This window comes from Gopherus flavomarginatus, chromosome 7 (assembly GCF_025201925.1).
Source record: "Gopherus flavomarginatus isolate rGopFla2 chromosome 7, rGopFla2.mat.asm, whole genome shotgun sequence".
NCBI classification, from domain to species: Eukaryota; Metazoa; Chordata; order Testudines; family Testudinidae; genus Gopherus; species Gopherus flavomarginatus.
In genome coordinates this window covers 92,527,190-92,545,200 of record NC_066623.1, presented here as the reverse complement: position 1 = coordinate 92,545,200, position 18,011 = coordinate 92,527,190, and the positions used below count along the sequence as shown (strand labels likewise).

At 46.1% G+C, this 18,011-nt stretch overlaps 1 protein-coding gene across 4 annotated transcripts in view; it reads left to right on the top strand.

Moving 5' to 3' along the window:
- Nucleotides 1-18,011, top strand: part of ST6GALNAC3 (ST6 N-acetylgalactosaminide alpha-2,6-sialyltransferase 3) — a 331,821-nt gene that overhangs the window by 215,660 nt on the left and 98,150 nt on the right. For all 4 annotated transcript variants that reach the window (XM_050961902.1, XM_050961903.1, XM_050961901.1 and 1 more), the window contains exon 3: nucleotides 1,191-1,600. In XM_050961902.1, coding sequence (XP_050817859.1) covers nucleotides 1,191-1,600 — 410 coding nt within the window. The remainder of the gene's footprint in view (nucleotides 1-1,190; nucleotides 1,601-18,011) is intronic.

The window sequence follows — 18,011 nt, the reverse complement described above, 5'->3', positions numbered from 1 at the left end:
AGGAAGAGAGGAAAAGAAGAGATCAGGTCACTGATCAAAGGTAAAGTTGGAGAGGATCCATTACCTGGGCTATGGGATGGATAAGGGACCAACATCAGCCCAGGTCCACTGAGCACATGTAGACCTGGCCGATTCTTCTAGGACTGGTCTGCTTTCAGTTGGATTTAGAATTCTAAATTCACATGTAGCACACTTGAATTACGTATAGTGCTTTTCATCTTCTAGCTGTTTATAAATATTTAGGGCTCAATTCTACTCTTCTTGGGCATCGGGGGGTTGTCTTACATGAGTCAGGCAAACAGTATGTGAAACAGGCTAATTCCCTCAATACACCTATGAGGTAGAAACCTACTGCTATTCCCATTTCGTGCAGAGAAGCAGAGTCAGAGAATGTGCTCAGGTCCACAAAGAGAGTCTGTCAGGGCCAGATTAGAAGGACTCAGGTGTTCTTGGTTTAGGATCTGAACCTGCACTATTGAATTCAATGGAAATTTTGCCATTGACTTCAATAGGCATAGATCAACCCTCTAGCTCGCAGGTCCCCAGTCCATTTGTGTCTCATTCTTTTCCATGGGACGTAAGTGTCCTCTGAAGAGAACCTGTATACATATAATCATGTGCTTCAGACATGCGGAGCTGTTTTATAATGGTACAGGCACGTTTTCCCATATGTTCATAGGCTCAAGCCACAGTAGAATGCCTGATGGAGAACCACTTCAGAGCTGACTTTTATCCCAGATTAAATATCCATTCGTCCAGACCTATAGGTGAAATATGCAATCCATGCATAGCTACATTTCCTTCATTCTTTTTTTTGTTTTTAAATCTGCTACTGACAACAATCTCTTACAAGGGAACAAAACATCCATCTAACTATTATTTACATGTTTCTTATTTCAAATTCTTTTAATTGAAAGGAAAAATATATAGTGGAAGGAAAATGATTACTTTCCAGTTGTCTTTGAAATGAGGAAAACAGAAGCAGAAGATTAGTGTGAGCTGATTCGTTTAGTAGAAAAGGATCTCACTCAGGGTTTAGTAGCTCAGGGCTTTACTGCCCACTCCTCTACACAGGATTGATGTGCTTTGAGAGAATCTTACTCCCAGTTTGTTGACTATTTGCTTCTTTTAACTAAATTTTCAATCTCAATGTGTAAGAACTGTCATCTGTTTTGTTTTCTCTCTTTCAGCCTCTCCAGCTAAACTGTGACATCTGTGCCATTGTTTCGAACTCGGGTCAAATGGCTGGTCAGAAAGTGGGAACTGAAATTGACCAGTCTTCCTGTATATGGAGAATGAACAATGCTCCTACCAAGGGTTATGAGGTGGATGTTGGGAAGAAGACGACCATACGAGTGGTCTCACACACCAGTGTCCCCCTATTGCTTAAGAATCCCGAGTACTTTTTCAAGGAAACCAATAGCACAATATATGTCATCTGGGGGCCTTTTCGAAACATGAGGAAAGATGGCAATGGCATTGTGTACAACATGCTGAAGAAAGCTGTTGACAGCTACCCTGGTGCCAAAATCTATGTTACAACAGAAAAGCGCATGAATTACTGTGATGGGGTATTTAAGGAGGAGACCGGAAAAGATCGGTAAGTCCTGCCTGTGAAAAGTTACTCTGATGTTAATGACAAAAGATAGGTAAGAAAAGGCTATCTTGCATGCCAGCTATTCAGTGAGCCCCTAGATATGTTTTTAATGGATTCTTATATGTTTTTGACTGTTACGAGTGCTTGATGAGGCAGCAGACAGGCCCCATTTATCCCACCTATGCTACCTTCTGTTCTTTCAATTTTTGTTGGCCTGGATCCCAAAAAATATTGGATACCTTCCTAAAGCCTTTTCAGAGCTGTGTGTTGTTTTCAGCTCAATTTAATATTGATTAAATTGACATATTATTCAAAGAGGGGAGACCTACACAACATCATTCCTACACGTACAACCTCAGGACAAAGGAGGGAAGGGGTATTATATTTACCTCTCTCGACAAGATTCTCTGTAGCTTTACCTCAAATCCAAATAATTCTGTTCCAGTTAAAATAGATGATCAGGCATGTCACTAAATGGCTGGTGTTTCTAGTAAAACTATACCAAAGTGATATACCCCTGGCTTGTGGAGAACCAGGTGTGTGGTTATGCTGCTCCAAGAGGGTGCTATATGCATGATGGAAGGTCAGGGTATTCCTCCTGTACAGTACAGAGTGAGCTCTACAGAGGCCATCTGTACAGCAGCATGTGGGGCTGGGGCTAGAGAGGGCTGAGGTAAGATTGGGGCTGGAGGATCTAGCAGGATCTATCCCCATCCCATCCATGGAAGGGTGGGCTGGGAGAAAGGCTTCTTTACTCCTTCACCCTGCACTCTCCCCCACCCCCCAACCACACACACATTAGCAATCAAATAACATCCCTGTGTCACCACAGCAATTGTTTCCTGTTATTACTTTTCCAAGTAAAACTATTAAATGTATCATTAGCTTCATTTAATGTGATTTGCCTGGGGGAACACAAGGAAAGCAAGCATCATGTCACCAGCTGGGACTCCTTGTACCCCAAGACAGCACTCCACAAACCACTGGTGGTCTGTGGCCCGCATTTGGGAACTACTGACATGCATCATCAATTAAATCCTCAATACATGTGTTATTGTGCTGCTTCATTCAGGGGTCTGGGTATGATAATGAAGTCTGCTTGGGAACTATCCTGCTTATTGAAGCAGCGAAGAGCAACAGAGCTCCCTGGATGAGAAAAAATGGCTTCATGTATCATGCCAGACTATTATGATGTTGATACAGACTCTTTCTGGTACCTCAGCCAAATATTCCTTCAGTTCCTAGGAGAAACATCAGTGCTTGCTTCCGACATTAGTTTGAACAGTGCTCTGTTTTTACCATGTTCCAAACAAGAAAATTGGAGGGAAACCAAGTTCTGCTCAACTTCAAAAACATACAGTGAGTTGTAACTGGATTTATTTTGGGTTTAATCCTAAAATACTGCCCTTGCATATGGTGTACATCCCGAGGGCATAGTAAGATTACAACAGATTTCTAGTTTGTCAAGCTTTTAATGAGCTTTCTGTTTCTACGTGTTGATGTAAAGTCTCTTTAGGAAATTAATGGGACTTTAAATATTCTCATCATAATGGTGCTCATATTCTATTTTCAGAGCTATGAAAAGTAGCAAACAGGCCTATGGTATATCCACCTATGGGCAAATAGACGCTGCTCCTGCAGCACAGAAGTCAATGGGGGCTTTGCCATTGATTTCAATAGGCATGGGATCAAGCCCATAATTTGTCAGTTTACAATTCAGTCATTATTGGTCAATGGAAGAAACAGTCCCAGATCCCATTATGGATTAATAGAAAACAACCTTCCTAATTTCAAAATGAAGTGATTTTTGTTCTACAGGGGGAGCATAATATCTTCGTAAAACAGGCTTCCTGGATCTGGGGATTGGTCTTGACACACACTATTGTGAATTGGGGCAGAGGCTTGGTCATTCAGTGTGATGTGAGAGCTCATTCTCTTTGAATAATTGTTGTGCATAAATAATAGACATTGTCAGACATTCACAGTTTTGCATTAATGCATTTTAGTGGCACTGCCCTCTGTAGTGCTGTAAATCCAACAGTTTCTCTCAATACTTTACTGCACTTTCCTATATGATGTACATAGAGTCAGATGAAAGGAGAATTTGGAGCACATTTGAAGAAATGCCAGCTAATAACTAAATTTTATATCATTATATTTATTTGAATCCAGGTCGGTAGTTATAAAAACAGTTATAACTTTCCCTGTACTTTAGAAATGTAAGGGGGAACCTTATAAACTTCACTTAATTGGTAATAATAGAGAAAACTGTAGTCTCCATTAAAGCAATAGAGCCAATTCTGGTCTGATAAAGTGCACTGGGCAGCTTTAGATAGGTTTTAATTAGCTGCCACCAAAGCTGCACCACCCTCAGGGATGGGTACAATTAATGAAAACTAGCAGCAATAGATCAGTGTTACCAGATGTTATTGCCCTAGGTGAAGGTGATGAAGAGGAAGGGAGTGTCTTTTAAGGATCATTTAGAAAACAGTCTGCATTAAAAGTCACTTTCAGAAAGCAATAATATAATGAATCCTGAGTTTGCTGACACCACCTAACCCAGTCTAATGTGAACTCCATTTCTATCTATACTGCAAACAGCTCAGATTAACAACTCAGTGTGGTGCATATTGTATAGTGCCTTCAGCAAGAAGAGTTCCGCAATCTGTTACTGGGGCCAGCAATGCTGCTATAGCGTTCCCGTTCAATTATACATAAAGCCATGGGACCATCAAATGGAGCTGCTGCACAATCAATGATGCACGCCAGTGGTGATACTGGTTACTACTGGTATGAAATTTTTTAAAAGAGAAACCTAAACTAAGCACAGCTTAACCTGGTGGTTTTATTCATGGCTTATATATGTAACAACATAAAAAGCTCCATGATCTCAGATAGAAAATGCATTCCAGTGGCCTGAAATTTCATTAAAAGACACAAAATTAGAGGACTCTAAAACCTGGCCTGTTTCGTATGTGATTGACTTCCCATACACACCATCTGAACTCTCTATTAGACCCATACCCAAACAATTCAGTTCAATGACACTTTATTAGCATGCTTAGCTATGCAAGTGTCCCTAAAAAAGATTCAGTGGTCCATGTTTTCAACCAGAGAGTACAAATAAAACAACTCCCACCCCCCAAAAAACACCCATCTGTTCCTTAGTTTGAAAGGTGTTTTTTTGTTTGCTTGGTTGATTGCGGGGTTTTTTTGGTTGGTTTTTTTTTTTTTTTAATATCTTGGACAACTCCTAAAGCAACTAAATGGCTTTTGTGCTTCACTTCCGGAAGTTCTCAGCCTCCTCTGTGTTTGTGCCAGATGGTGCTGTATATTAGGCTGTTTTATCATTTGAGGCAGAGAGATGGATCATTCTGCTCACTTACTTCTGAGTCAAGATTCAGAATTTGGGTGGGGTGTTCAACCTGCTATTTTGTGCAGTTACTCGTTAATTATTTATTACCTTGGCAATATACGAGCCGTTTATTATAACGCTGTCATTTAGCTCTCACAAATGATATGCATTTACTGTTCAGATTAGGGTGACCAGATGAGAGATGTGAAATGTCGGGACATGGGGGGAAGGGGGTGGTTAGCGGCAGGGAAAAAAAAGAGCCCCAGTAGCGTAGGAAAAATTGGTGGGGGCTGAGCACCCACCGGCAGCTCCCCACTGCATCAGCTCACCTCTGCCTTCCCTTAGCGGGCTGCTGTGTCCTGCTTCTCCCCCCTCCCTCCCAACGCTTGTGCCGCCATACAACTGAATCATGCAAGCCTGGGAGGGAGGGGGGAGGAGGAGGAATGCAGCATGCTTGGAGAAGAGGCGGGGCCAGGGTGGGGATTTGGGGAGGGATCCAATGGGGCAGGGAGGGGGCAGAGTCGGGCCGGGGCTGAGTTGGGGGCACGAGCCCCCTCCACCTGTGCGCCACAGTACAAAATATTGGGACAATTCGTGTCACTGGTCGGGACATGGGACAAACAAGTAAATATTGGGACAGTCCCAATAAAATCGGGACGTCTGGTCACCCTAGTTCATATTGACACTGTTAGATAACTGCAGTCATCACAGCTCACCTCAACTAATATGTGGTTCTCCATGTGTCTGATTAATCTATACGAAGCCTTAGACTAGTGAGGATATCACTGTAATTAAGCAATAAAAGTACATCATGTTGCTGCGACTTATATTGTTTATTTCATATGACAGTCTCACCAAAGTAATTAAGCTAGTAGTGGGCAAATAGTGCTGTAAAAAATTTCCATGGATGTTGGCTTGAATCTAATACTGAATTGCTTGGAGCATGTTTGTGCCCCTTTTGTACAGTAACTCTTCACTTAAAGTCATCCTGGTTAATGTTGTTTCAATAGATGAGTTAGAGGACATGCTCATTTAAAGTTGTGCAATGCTTCCTTATAACATTGTTTGGCAGCTGCCTGCTTTGTCCTCTGCTTCCAGGAAGAGCAGCCCATTGCAGCTAGCTGGTGGGGGCTTGGAACCAGGCTTGGAGCTGGCAGCCCCCCTGTCAGCTCCCCGCTCCCCTAAGTTCTCTGTGCGGCATCTGCCCAGCAGGCTATCAAATTGCCAGCAGTTCAGCTGTTCCTCCCCCTACTGCCATGTGCTGCTCCTGCCCTCTGCCTTGGAACTGCTTCCAGGATCCTCCTACTTGTTGTGCGGGGTGGGGGCGGGGGAGGAGAGGCAGTCTAATTTCAGGGTGTCCCCCTCCCCTCTGCTCCTACATCTCACTTACCCCATATCCATGGGGGGTGGGATGACATGACAGTGCTCAGGACTGAGGGAGCTTCCTGGGAGCAGCTGCTGTCTCAACTTGCTGATTAATTAACAAGGCAGTGTACTTAGAGTGGGCTCAGCCTACTTAAAAGGGGCTCTCTCTCACACACACGGTGTGTGTCTCTATCTGCCATGCTGTCTCCCCTCCCTGAATTTGTGCTGCCTTGTAGAGTGTGCGGCTACATTAACAACAATGAGTTAACCCTTGAGAGCTTAGCCAAAAGCTAGTTCATCATTTAGCAATAAAACATTCCCTGGGAAGTATCCCACCCTCTTCCACCCTCTGACTTCACCACCTCAAGCAAGCTCCACAATCATCATCACTGTGTGCAGTATTAAATTGTTTGTTTAAAACTTTTTGTGTGTATATATATATATATATAAGACTCTCTCTCTCTCTCTCTCTCTCTCTCTGTATATATATATATATATATAGTCTTTTATCTGGTGAAAAGAATTTCTCTGGAACCTAACCCCACCTATTTATGTTAACTCTTATGGGGAAATTGGATTTGCTTAACATCGTTTCGCTTAAAGTCATATTTTTCAGGAACATAACTACAACGTTAAGTGAAGAGTTACTGTATTTGCTTTCCACAGATATACTAATTTACTAGCAGGAATACTTGTGGAAATAACAAATGTTAGGTCAGAGTTACAGAATATTCAGAAAGCCATTCTTCTATGTGAAGTTGTGAATATTGGTACTGGAAGCCTGGTTCTAAGAGCTGGAATCTGTGACTCAGGGAATACAAACAATAACTCATGACTTATGTGTATGAAGTAATATTCTAGATGGATTAAAGAAGTTATTTTTGTGTTCTATGTGGATCTCTTCATAACAAAAACTGTAAGGAAGGTGAAAAACTATGCTACCTCCTTCTTCTGTTTTGAATATAAGGAGATTGTTTTAAGAGAGTGTTATTTTTTTACAGAACCAGGTAGACATATTATTAGATAATGGAAGATGCCTACAGTTCATAGCTAAATAGAAAATATATAAATGTTTGAGTAAACATTTTTTTTTGGGGGGAGAGGGAGTTTTTGTGGCTTTTGTTCAAGTATATTCATATCCTCCAGACCTAGGCCCTGAGCCTGTATCATTATAGCCATTGGGAACTTTGCCATTGACTTCAGTGAACATAGAACCAAGCCTCTAACCATGTACCTTACTACAGTGCCAGTGTTCCAGGTACATGTCTCTGGGCCTGTCCTGAACCACTCATTGGCACCTCCATCCTTTTGTTTTATAAAGGAATTTCTTCAAAAAAAGATTAATGTCTTTGTCCCTCTTAATTCATACAGTGACTAACAGTTTCATTGTCAGTTATTTCCTGAAAAAAGCAAGGTTCTTCTTCGAGTGCTTGCTCATATCCATTCCAGTTAGGTGTGTGCGCGCCACGTGCACTTTCATCGGAAGATTTTTACCCTAGCAACACTTGGTGGGTCGGCTGTGCGCCCCCTGGAGTGGCGCTGCTATGGTGCCGGATATATACCCCTGCTGACCCAGCCACCCTTCAGTTCCTTCTTACCACCCGTGTCGGTTGTTGGAACAGTGGAGCGCGGCTTAGCTGACCTCCACTTCCCTAGCTACTCGTAGTTCTCGTTCGTTATCGTGTATGTAGTTATAATCCTTTTATATTTATATATATATTTATATAGTTATACGTTTTTTCTTTACTAGCATAGTTAGTTTAGTAATAGTTAGCGGGGTTCGGGGAGTAGCCCCTTCCCCGCACCCGGTGCCGGAGCCCATGCCTGGCTCACCGGGTTTCAAACCGGGCTCGGCCTGCCACAAGCCGATGCCGACAGGAGATCCGCACGACTCCTGTTTGAAGCGCCTCAGTGAATCGCACTTGACAGCTAAGTGCCCCATTTGCAAGGCTTTGAAGCCAAGAACAAAAAGGAGTGGGACTTTCACTTACCCCTCTGCCTTTGGCACCGAGCGCTGGTCACTCAGCAGGCAGAAGCGCCTCCTCGGCACCGGACTGCACCGGTACCGCCAAGGCCTCTCGGCACCGGCCGTCGCCGACACCGACTTCGACTCAGCACCGCTTCCTCTCTCCGAGGTCGAGAAAACCTAAGACGACTCCTGCTTCCATGCCAACTGCACTGTAGCCAGAGAGCTTGTCTAAGTCGGATTGCCTGGCACCGACACCTGCAGAGGCACCGATGACATCAGCACCGTCGATTCCGGTCCCCCGGGGCCGTCAAATCCAGTGCCTGACAGCTCCCCGGCACGTGCCGTGGTTGAGCTCCCTGCTGCTTCCATGCCAACTGCACTGCATCCAGAGAACTCGTCTAAGTCAGATCGCCCGGGACTGACACCTGCAGAGGCACCGATGACGTCGGCACCATTGATTCCGGTCCCACGGGGCCGCCGAATCCAGTGCCCGACAGCTCCCCAGCACGCGCCGTGGTTGAGCTTACTGCTCTTGCTGCTTCCATGCCAACTGCACCGCAGCCTGAGAGCTTGTCTAAGTCGGATCACCGATCCCACGAGGGCCATCGAATCCAGTGCCTGACAGCTCCCCGGCGCGTGCCGTGGTTGAGCTCCCTGCTCCTGCTGCTTCTGTGCCAACTGCACCGCAGCCAGAGAGGCTGTCTAAGTCGGATCGCCCGGCACCGACACCTGCCGAGGCACCAACGACGTCGGCACCGTCAATCCCGGTCCCATGAGGGCTGTCGAATCTGGGCCTGACAGCTTCCCGGTAAGCGCTGTGGTTCAGCTTAATGTTCCCTCTATGCCGGAGACATTCCCAACGGCGAGGGATCTCATTGCCATGAGAGTCGATGCTGCCTGAACCCCCGGCACCACCGGTGCGGGTAATACAGTCTCTCAGCAAGCCTCCCTTGATAAGACCATCCTCTGTCGGCACAGCGGAGCAGCACCGTTCATGATCACGGTCCCGCAGACGCTCCAGGTCTTGTCGGCACTCTCGCTCCCGACGCCACTTGCAGTCCCGGTGCTGTTCTCCTCCTCGGTACCGGTCGCACTCGCCGCACCGGTGGGTATCCCGTTCACCAACCCACTACTCTCGGCACCGTTCCAGCTCCCGGCACCACTACAGGCACCGTGACTCCCGTAGCCGCTCCCGACCTCAAGCCTTGGATCTCGGTCGACCTCCCAGCACCGCTCTGGCTGCAGGTCCGAATCTCATTCCAGGTACTGGTACGCCTCCCGTGCCGAGTTGGGCAAGGTCCGATAGAGACAGAGACTCTGCCCATGGCTTTTCAGCACCTCCATGGCCATCCAGACACGCATCAGTGTCATCCCACATGGACAGCTCTTATGCTCAGGGCTGCGATTCTGATGTGCCCACCAACAACCTGAGAGCCCATCAGGACCTCCTAAGGAGGGTAGCACTCAATATGGACCTCCAGGTGGAGGAGGTCCCAGAGGTAGAGGACCTGGTAGTGGACATTCTATCGCCGGATGCCCTGCTAGAGGGGCCCTACCCGTTTATTCGGACCATCCAGGCGAATGCCAATACTATATGGCAGTCCCCAGCCTCTACCCCTCCTGCGGCCAGGGGAGTCGAGCGTAAATATATGGTGCCCTCTAAAGGGTACGACTACTTGTATCTCCGTCCTCCTCCCTGCTCACTAGTCGTTCAGTCCATTAAGGAGAGGGAACGGCATGGCCAGCAGGCGCCAGCCCTGAAATCGAAGGAGGCTAGGCGAATGAACCTACTCGGCCGCAGGGTATGCTCTGCAGGGGCCTTACAGCTCTGGGTGGCAAATCAACAAGCCTTGCTTAGCCACTATAATTATAACACCTGGATGGCAGTGGGTAAGTTTATGGAGCTTCTCCCTCAAGACTCCCGCCAAGAGTTAGCTGCCCTCTTGGAGGAAGGGAAAAAGGTGGCCAGAACTTCCCTCCAGGCCTCGTTAGATGCAGCAGACTCAGCAGCCAGGACTCTGGCCTCGGGTGTTGCCATGAGGCGCATCTCATGGCTTCAGGTTTCAAACCTCCCTCCGGAGCTGCAGTATACCATTCAGGGCTTACCATTTGATGATAAAGGCCTCTTCACGGCAAAGACTGCCCCAGGCGGCAAAGCCTGGAGGACAACAGGGTCCTAATGCACTTTCTTGGCGTGCGTACGCCGGTGACGAAACGCAGGCCTTTCCGTCCCCAGCCACACCGCCATACTCTGTGCCTAGCCAGAGACAGGACTTTGGCAGGTGGCGCGGCCAAGGTGGTTGCAGATGACCGTCAGGACCCCAAGAAGGCCAAGATCAAGGTCCCTCACAACCACCACCGGGACCAAAGACGAACTTTCAAGGGTGCGCCCGAGGTTGGCGTACCACTTACAGGCCAGGATCCCACTCCTACTTCCTCCTGACGGGGTCCCAGTTAACTTCAGATCGCTGGGTCCCATGCACGGTGGAGTATGGGTACCACCTCCAGTTTGTTCCAACCCTGACCCTCTTCAGGGACCCCTCTCATGAGCAATTCCTCTTACAAGAGGTGCAGACGCCAATGGATGAAAGGGGCAAGGGGTTTTACTCCCGTTGTTCCCTAATCCCCAAGTCCCCAAGAACGGAGGTCTCAGACCTATCCTAGACCTGCGAGGACCCAACCAGTTTATGATAAGGTTGAAGTTCCGGGTGGTATCCCTGGGAACCATTATCCTGTCCTTGGATCCTGGAGACTGGTATGCCACCCTCGATATGAAGGACGCGTACTTTCACATTGCCATCTTCCCTCTGCACAGGAGATATCTCCGCTTTCTAGCCAACCATCAGTACTTCCAGTTTACGGTCCTGCTGTTTGGCCTTTCTACAGCCCCACTGGTATTGACCAAGTGTATGGCTGTAGTTGCCGCCTACCTCCGCTGACGTCGGATATGCGTTTTTCCATATCTGGACGATTGGCTTATCCGAGAGGACTCCGAGACACAAATCACTCAGCATGTGGGCATCGTCAAGGACCTATTCACACGTCTAGGCCTGATGATCACTATAGAAAAATCCACTCTGGTTCCCACGCAGAGGTTAGACTTCATAGGAGCTATCCTGGACTCCAATCTAGCCGGAGCCTGCTTACCACAGCTGCGGTTTCAGGCGATGGCAACAATCATCCGAGGTCTGCAGACTTTCCCAATGACCTTGGCTCGCACTTGTCTTGGTCTTCTGGGTCCCATGGCTGCCTGCAAGTTTATAACCAAACACGCCAGGCTCCGCCTCCGTCCTCTCCAAGTTTGGCTCAACCCGGTGTACCACTCGGACAGAGACCCAATGGTCATGATAGTCACCATTCCCTCGAGCACCCTAGGCTCCCTAGAATGGTGGCTAACTCCCTCCCTGGTGTGGGCAGGGATGCCATTCCATCCGCCTCAGCCCCCAATGTCCCTGACGACGGACACGTCATCTCTCGGCTGGGGTGCTCACCTTGGTCACCTTCGAGCTTAAGGCCTTTGATCTTCTCTGGAGCTGGCATTCCACATAAATGTCCAAAATTGAGAGCAGTCCGCCTAGTGTGCCAGGGGTTCCAGCAGCAGCTGCAAGGCCGTGGTGTCTCAGTGTTTACAGCCAACACAATGGCCATGTGTTACATAAACAACCAGGGAGGCACATGGTCCTCCCCCTTTTGTCAGAAGGCCATCCATCTCTGGGACTTTTGCATAGCCCACTCAATAAATCTGGTAGTGTCCTTTCTCCCAGGCGTTCGGAACACCTTGGCGCATTGACGTAGCAAGTCTTTCCTGTCTCACGAGTGGTCGATCTGCCCCGATGTAATGCATTCTGTTTTCCAAAAGTGGGGATTTTTTCCCCACATAGACCTGTTCGCTTACAGCAAGAACAGGATATGCCAGATGTTCTGCTCCTTCCAAGGTTTCTTCCCGGGATTGATCTCGGACGCTTTCCTGATGCCGTGGAAGGGCCAACTCCTTTATGCCTTCCCACCTTTCCCGCTGATTCATAGGGTCCTGCTGAAACTCCGCAGGGGCAGAGCACGCATCATTATGATCATCCAGGCAGCAGGGATACACTACGTTGCTCGACCTGTCGATAGCCAACCCAATTACCCTGCCACTCCATCCAGACCTCATAACTCAGGACCATGGCAGGCTTCGCCACCTGGACCTGCAGTCTCTTCATCTCACGGTGTGGCTGCTGCATGGCTAAACCAGGGTAGCAGGAAGCCTTCCACCTGGTCAACGTACCTGGCCGAGTGGAAGCATTTCTCCTACAGGTGTGAAACACTTGATCTTACTCCTACTGAGGTATCCATCCCCTCTGTTTTGGACTACCCCTGGCCTAAAACAGCAGGGCCGAGCGGTATCATCGCTGAGGGTACACTTGGCAGCCATCTCTACCTTCCACCCAGGCTAAGGTGGGCGTTTCGTGTTCTCACACTCTATGGTTTCGAGGATCCTCAAGGGCTTGGAGAGCTTATACCCTCAAGTACGATGCCCAGTCCCAACCTGGGACCTCAACCTGGTTTTAACCAGACTTACGTCTCCCCCATTCGAGCTGTTAGCGACCTGCTCGCTGCTATACCTGTCTTGGAAGACAGCTTTCGTCGTAGCCATTCCATCGGCCAGACGAGTCTCCGAGCTCAGGGCTCTTATGGTGGTTCCGCCATACACTATGTTCCACAAAGACAAGGTGCAGTTACGACCACACCCGGCGTTCCTCCCTAAGGTGGTTTCAGCCTTTCATGTTAACCACACTCAAGGCAATGGGAGCAACAATTGCACTCCCTGGACGTCCGTAGAGCGCTCACATTTTATATTGAGCGGACAAAACCATTTCGTAAAACCCCCCAACTCTCTGTCGCGGTAGCAGACCGAAGGATAGGCCTACCCGTTTCCTCTGAGGATCTCATCTTGAGTGATGGCGTGCATCCACACTTGTTATGATTTTGCACATATTTCCCCAAGCCACATCACCATGCATTCTACCAGGGCTCAGGCTTCATCTGCCGCCTTGCTGACTCGTGTACCTACCCACGAGATCTGTCGCGCAGCTCCATGGTCCTCGGTCCATACCTTTGCTTCGCATTATGCTCTGGTTCAAGAGTCAAGAGATGCTGCAGCCTCTGGCTCAGCATTTTTACATTCTGCCACATTTCACTCCGACCCCACCGCCTACGTAAGGCTTGGGAATCACCTAACTGGAATGGATATGAGCAAGCACTCGAAGAAGAAAAGACAGTTACTCACCTTTGTAACTGTTGTTCTTCAAGATGTGTTGCTCATATCCATTCCAAACCCACCCTCCTTCCCCACTGTCGGAGTAGCCGGCAAGAAGGAACTGAAGGGTGGCTGGGTCGGCAGGGGTATATATCCGACGCCATAGCGGCGCCACTCCAGGGGGTGACCCACCAATTGTTGCTAGGGTAAAAATCTTCCAACGAACATGCACACGGTGCGCACACACCTAACTGGAATGGATATGAGCAACACATCTCGAAGAACAACAGTTACAAAGGTGAGTAACCGTCTTTTATAAAGCATGAAAGCGTAATGAAATAAATGGATTGTTTATTCTAAAACACTTACATCTCAACCCGTATCACTGGTTGAGGTCAATCACGGGCCTGGTAACAACTGTTTAGGAGTTTTATGCTCTCTGTATTTACTCCACCATGAACTGATAAGGCGCCATTTGTTTCTGAATATGCTAGATTTATTCCCTGTAGCCCATTAATAGCTGCATTTATGTTTCTTTATGAAGATTTTCCTAATTAAGATGAACATTTTTCTCTATTAGGCAAATGGAACTCAATTGAAGGAGCTCATTTTTTCTTAACATGCCAGTAAATACTACATAAAGCAACAGCAATTGTATTAAGAAACACAGCAATCACTGCATATACCAATTATGTAGTAAAGCAAAATTTTGTAACAAAAACTTGATCTATATTAGCTAATATTTTTGTGATAAAACTGTGGTAGGAAATGGATTTGTGTGTGTGTGAGGGAACTTACTGATTTTGTAATTGTTGACTCTAGCCAAAAATTATTTGTTATTACCTGATGATGTAAGCCAAGCATTATATCGTAAGTGGACACTTGATCTTCCTCTGTGCATTTTCCCCTTTCCTTTGAATTTATCTGTTGATTTCTGAAGAACAAAATACCACTTAATCTATTTTTCTGGTTGCTCTCTTGATTTTGGCAAGCCAAGTGTTAAATCCTTATTGCAGTATGTCATTCTCTTATCTACATGTGCCTTCCTCCCATAGCACCTAAATTTTCTACCACTGATACCATAAATTCAGCTCTGCTGGGCATAGCAACATTGGGAGTCCTAGCATGGAGAAGGTGCTGCCTGCAGTTTTGCCTACTCTGAGAAAGGTTAGACAACATAGTGGTAAATATGCGCGCAGCCCTAGTAGCTGTGTGTGTACTCTAGCTCTCCCACCATCGCTACTACTGGTGGAGCTACCTGATGGTAGTAATTGTAGGAAATTTGGGAGGAAAAGATTAGTATAGGCACAGCTTATATGGAATTTTTGATATAATTTGTTGAAACTTTGCTGGACTGACTCCTATAATACAGTATTTCATGACTTTGCAGCTCACCACGGCTGAAATGATTCTCCTTTTTAAGGTGCCTAAATGAGAGCCATAAGAGTTGGGTTTTTTTTTAAAAAAAGGATAAATTCAGATCTTTCTGAAGACCATAACTTTGTTGCCGGGTGAAATGCAAGTGTCCTAAAACCGCAGTCGTTGTTGAAAGTCTTCGCTTATCAGCAACTGTCCCACCATAATACAATAGCTGAGATACACTACTTAGACTAGACGTTAAATGCAGTATCACAAGTGATAACTGTTGGTTATTGTGGGCTTCTTAATGGCAGTCACCTCAAGTGCACTGAGTCATATGTAGCATTTATGCTTCTATCAAACAAACTGCTGAGACTCACATAGGGAATTTTTGTTACAGAAATGCCATTCAGGCCTTGAAGGCGGCCCATCCTGGGAGCAGGATAAAGCTGACAGAAAAGTGTAGCTCTAGATGGAGAAGGTTGTGTGCACATCTGACCACTCAATCAATCAGGCTCATTTCCCCAACAACCAGTCAGGCTTGTGTGTACAGAAAACTCTCCAGATTGCTATAGGAAATGTACTTCCTCCTGGCAAAGAAACACCAAGCCCCTCTCTGCAAGCACCATCCCCGCAGCTCCCATTGGCCACAGCTCCCCATTCAAGACCAATGGGAGCTGCGGGAGCGGTGCTTGCAGAGAGGGGCAGTGCGCGGAGCCACATGGCACCCGAGGTAACACTGGCCACTTCTGGGACCAGAATGGGGGCAGGGCAGGCAGGGATCCTGTCTTAGCAGCAGCTCTACTGTGCAGCCAGAGGTCACGATCAACTGGGAGATCCTCCAGGATTGACCATTCAATTGCGACTGACCATTGGTGACCACTGCTGTAGATGGTGGAAAGTAACTTTCAAGGATATACAACTACACTTTTTCCCTTGATGGTCTTTTGCGATATAATACAACTTGAAGTGAGACAAATTTAACTGAATTACTGTATTGTTTCTTCTGGTTAAATAATCAAATTATCTAAGCTTGTAAAGGTGGGCATAATTGTGAATAGTGTGCACAAGATGTACCTGGTGTAGTGTTACTCAGGTATTAGTGCCTTCCAGCAGATTTTGGAAGAGTTTGAGAAATATGACTTCTTCTGCAGGGGTGTGGTCTGCACTAGCAATTTCTGTTGGTACAACTACGTCGCTCAGGGGTGTGGAAAATCTACACCTCTGAGCGACACAGTTATACCAACCTAACTCTTTCCCATCAGCGTAGGTAGCATCTTCACTGATATGCTACAGCTGCATCAGTGCAGTTGCATCAGTATGAGCTGCACCGTTGGAGCCTTTTAAATGTATACAAGCCACTAGTATGAGTCTTCAGAAATGTCCACAAACTGTTTGTGTGCTATCTCAGATATTGATCGGTATATAGGATGGTCTGGGTAACAGAGCATGTGAATGTGAACTCTGACGGACTCATCCCAAGCAATTCTTGTTCATAATACTATTCAGTATGATTCACACTCCGCACTATAGACAGAACACGCAACCCTAACCTTCCTGAACAACCCTATTCAGTGCATTAATATCGAGTAAAAATACAACTGCAATCAAGGAAAATGTTCCTAAATGCTCATCTTTTTATTTTATTTTTGTAAGGTTACTCTGATTATCCTCCCTGATCCTTATAGACTCCTTTTTCTTATGTTATGGAAGAGTCATCCAATAAACATCTCCTTTATGGAGATATCCCTATCTCACAGAACTGGAAGGGACCCTGAAAGGTCATTGAGTCCAGCCCCCTGCCTTCAGTAGCAGGACCAAGTACTGATTTTTGCCCCAGATCAACCCTGGATTTAGCAGACCAATGCTCAAACCACTGAGCTATCCCCCCAGAATGCTATTGATACATAGGTTAAAGAGAGTGACAGACATGATTTACCTGTCCAATAACCTCTAAATGATTAATTTAAATAAAAAAGATGACCATGGTGCTTGATGCAAAACATTTGTAGATAGCTATAGAAATTACCATGATGCCACAACTAGAGGATTGTCACATTAGCATGAAAATAAGCAGCAAGAGCAGATGAATGCCTAAGAAACAAAGAGTCTATCTTGAATTACATAAATCTTCTTAGCTATAAAAAATAAGGAAAGATAAATTTCAAAAATATATGCTAAGTACTCAAGTGTTCCTTCATAAATTGTTTCACAGTTTTCATAAGAACATAAAAATGGCCACTTTGAGTCAGCCTAATGGTCCATATAGCCCAATACCCTGTCTTCCAACAGTGGCTGGTACCAGACACATCAGAGAGAATGAACAGAAGGGGGCAATTATTGAGTTATCCATCCCCTGTCATCTAGTCCCAGCTTCTGGCAGTCAGAGGCTTAGGAACACCACGAGCATGGGATTGTGTCCTTGACCATCTTGGCTAATAGCCATTGATAGATGTATCCTCCATAAACTTATGTAATTGGTTTTTTGGAACCCAGTTGGCCTTCACAACATCTCCTGGCAACAGGTTCCACAGGCAAAAAGTTTCCATGAGGTATTGGCTGCAGTTTACATTCAGATATTCTGAAGCTCCTGTCTCTTAAAGGTATTCCACAAATCTTCCATCTGAGTATTTCCAAGCACTTTACAGACATTAGTTTTTTAAACCTCAAAACATCCCTGTGTGTCAAGAAAGTATTTATCCACTTTTTACAGAGAGAGAAACTGAGGATTAGAAAGATTAGTCAATTTCCCTGAGAAAAGAGACTCTAGGAAAACAATGGCTACTGCTGCTTAGAAATTCTTGCAAAAAAGGTTTTTTGAATTTTGCATGTATCACTATGACAACTTCTCAGTCTTCTGCTATTTCGTGAACAACTAAAATTTCAGGGCAACAAAATCACCTGAAAAGTACTGGCAAAACAGTTTTCAGGTTCAAAAAGAGATAGTCACCAAATTGTTCACTTCTAGTATTGTGTTCTATGTAGGTTTCTGTACTGCATCAATCACTGTAACTTTTGAGCACCTACTAGGAGTGCATTAAGCAGTGTAACTAAATCTGTCATATGTGATTTATTCCCTAATCCTCTCCGCAGGGGGAGAATTTTGTGTTCTGGGTTTTTGAGACAG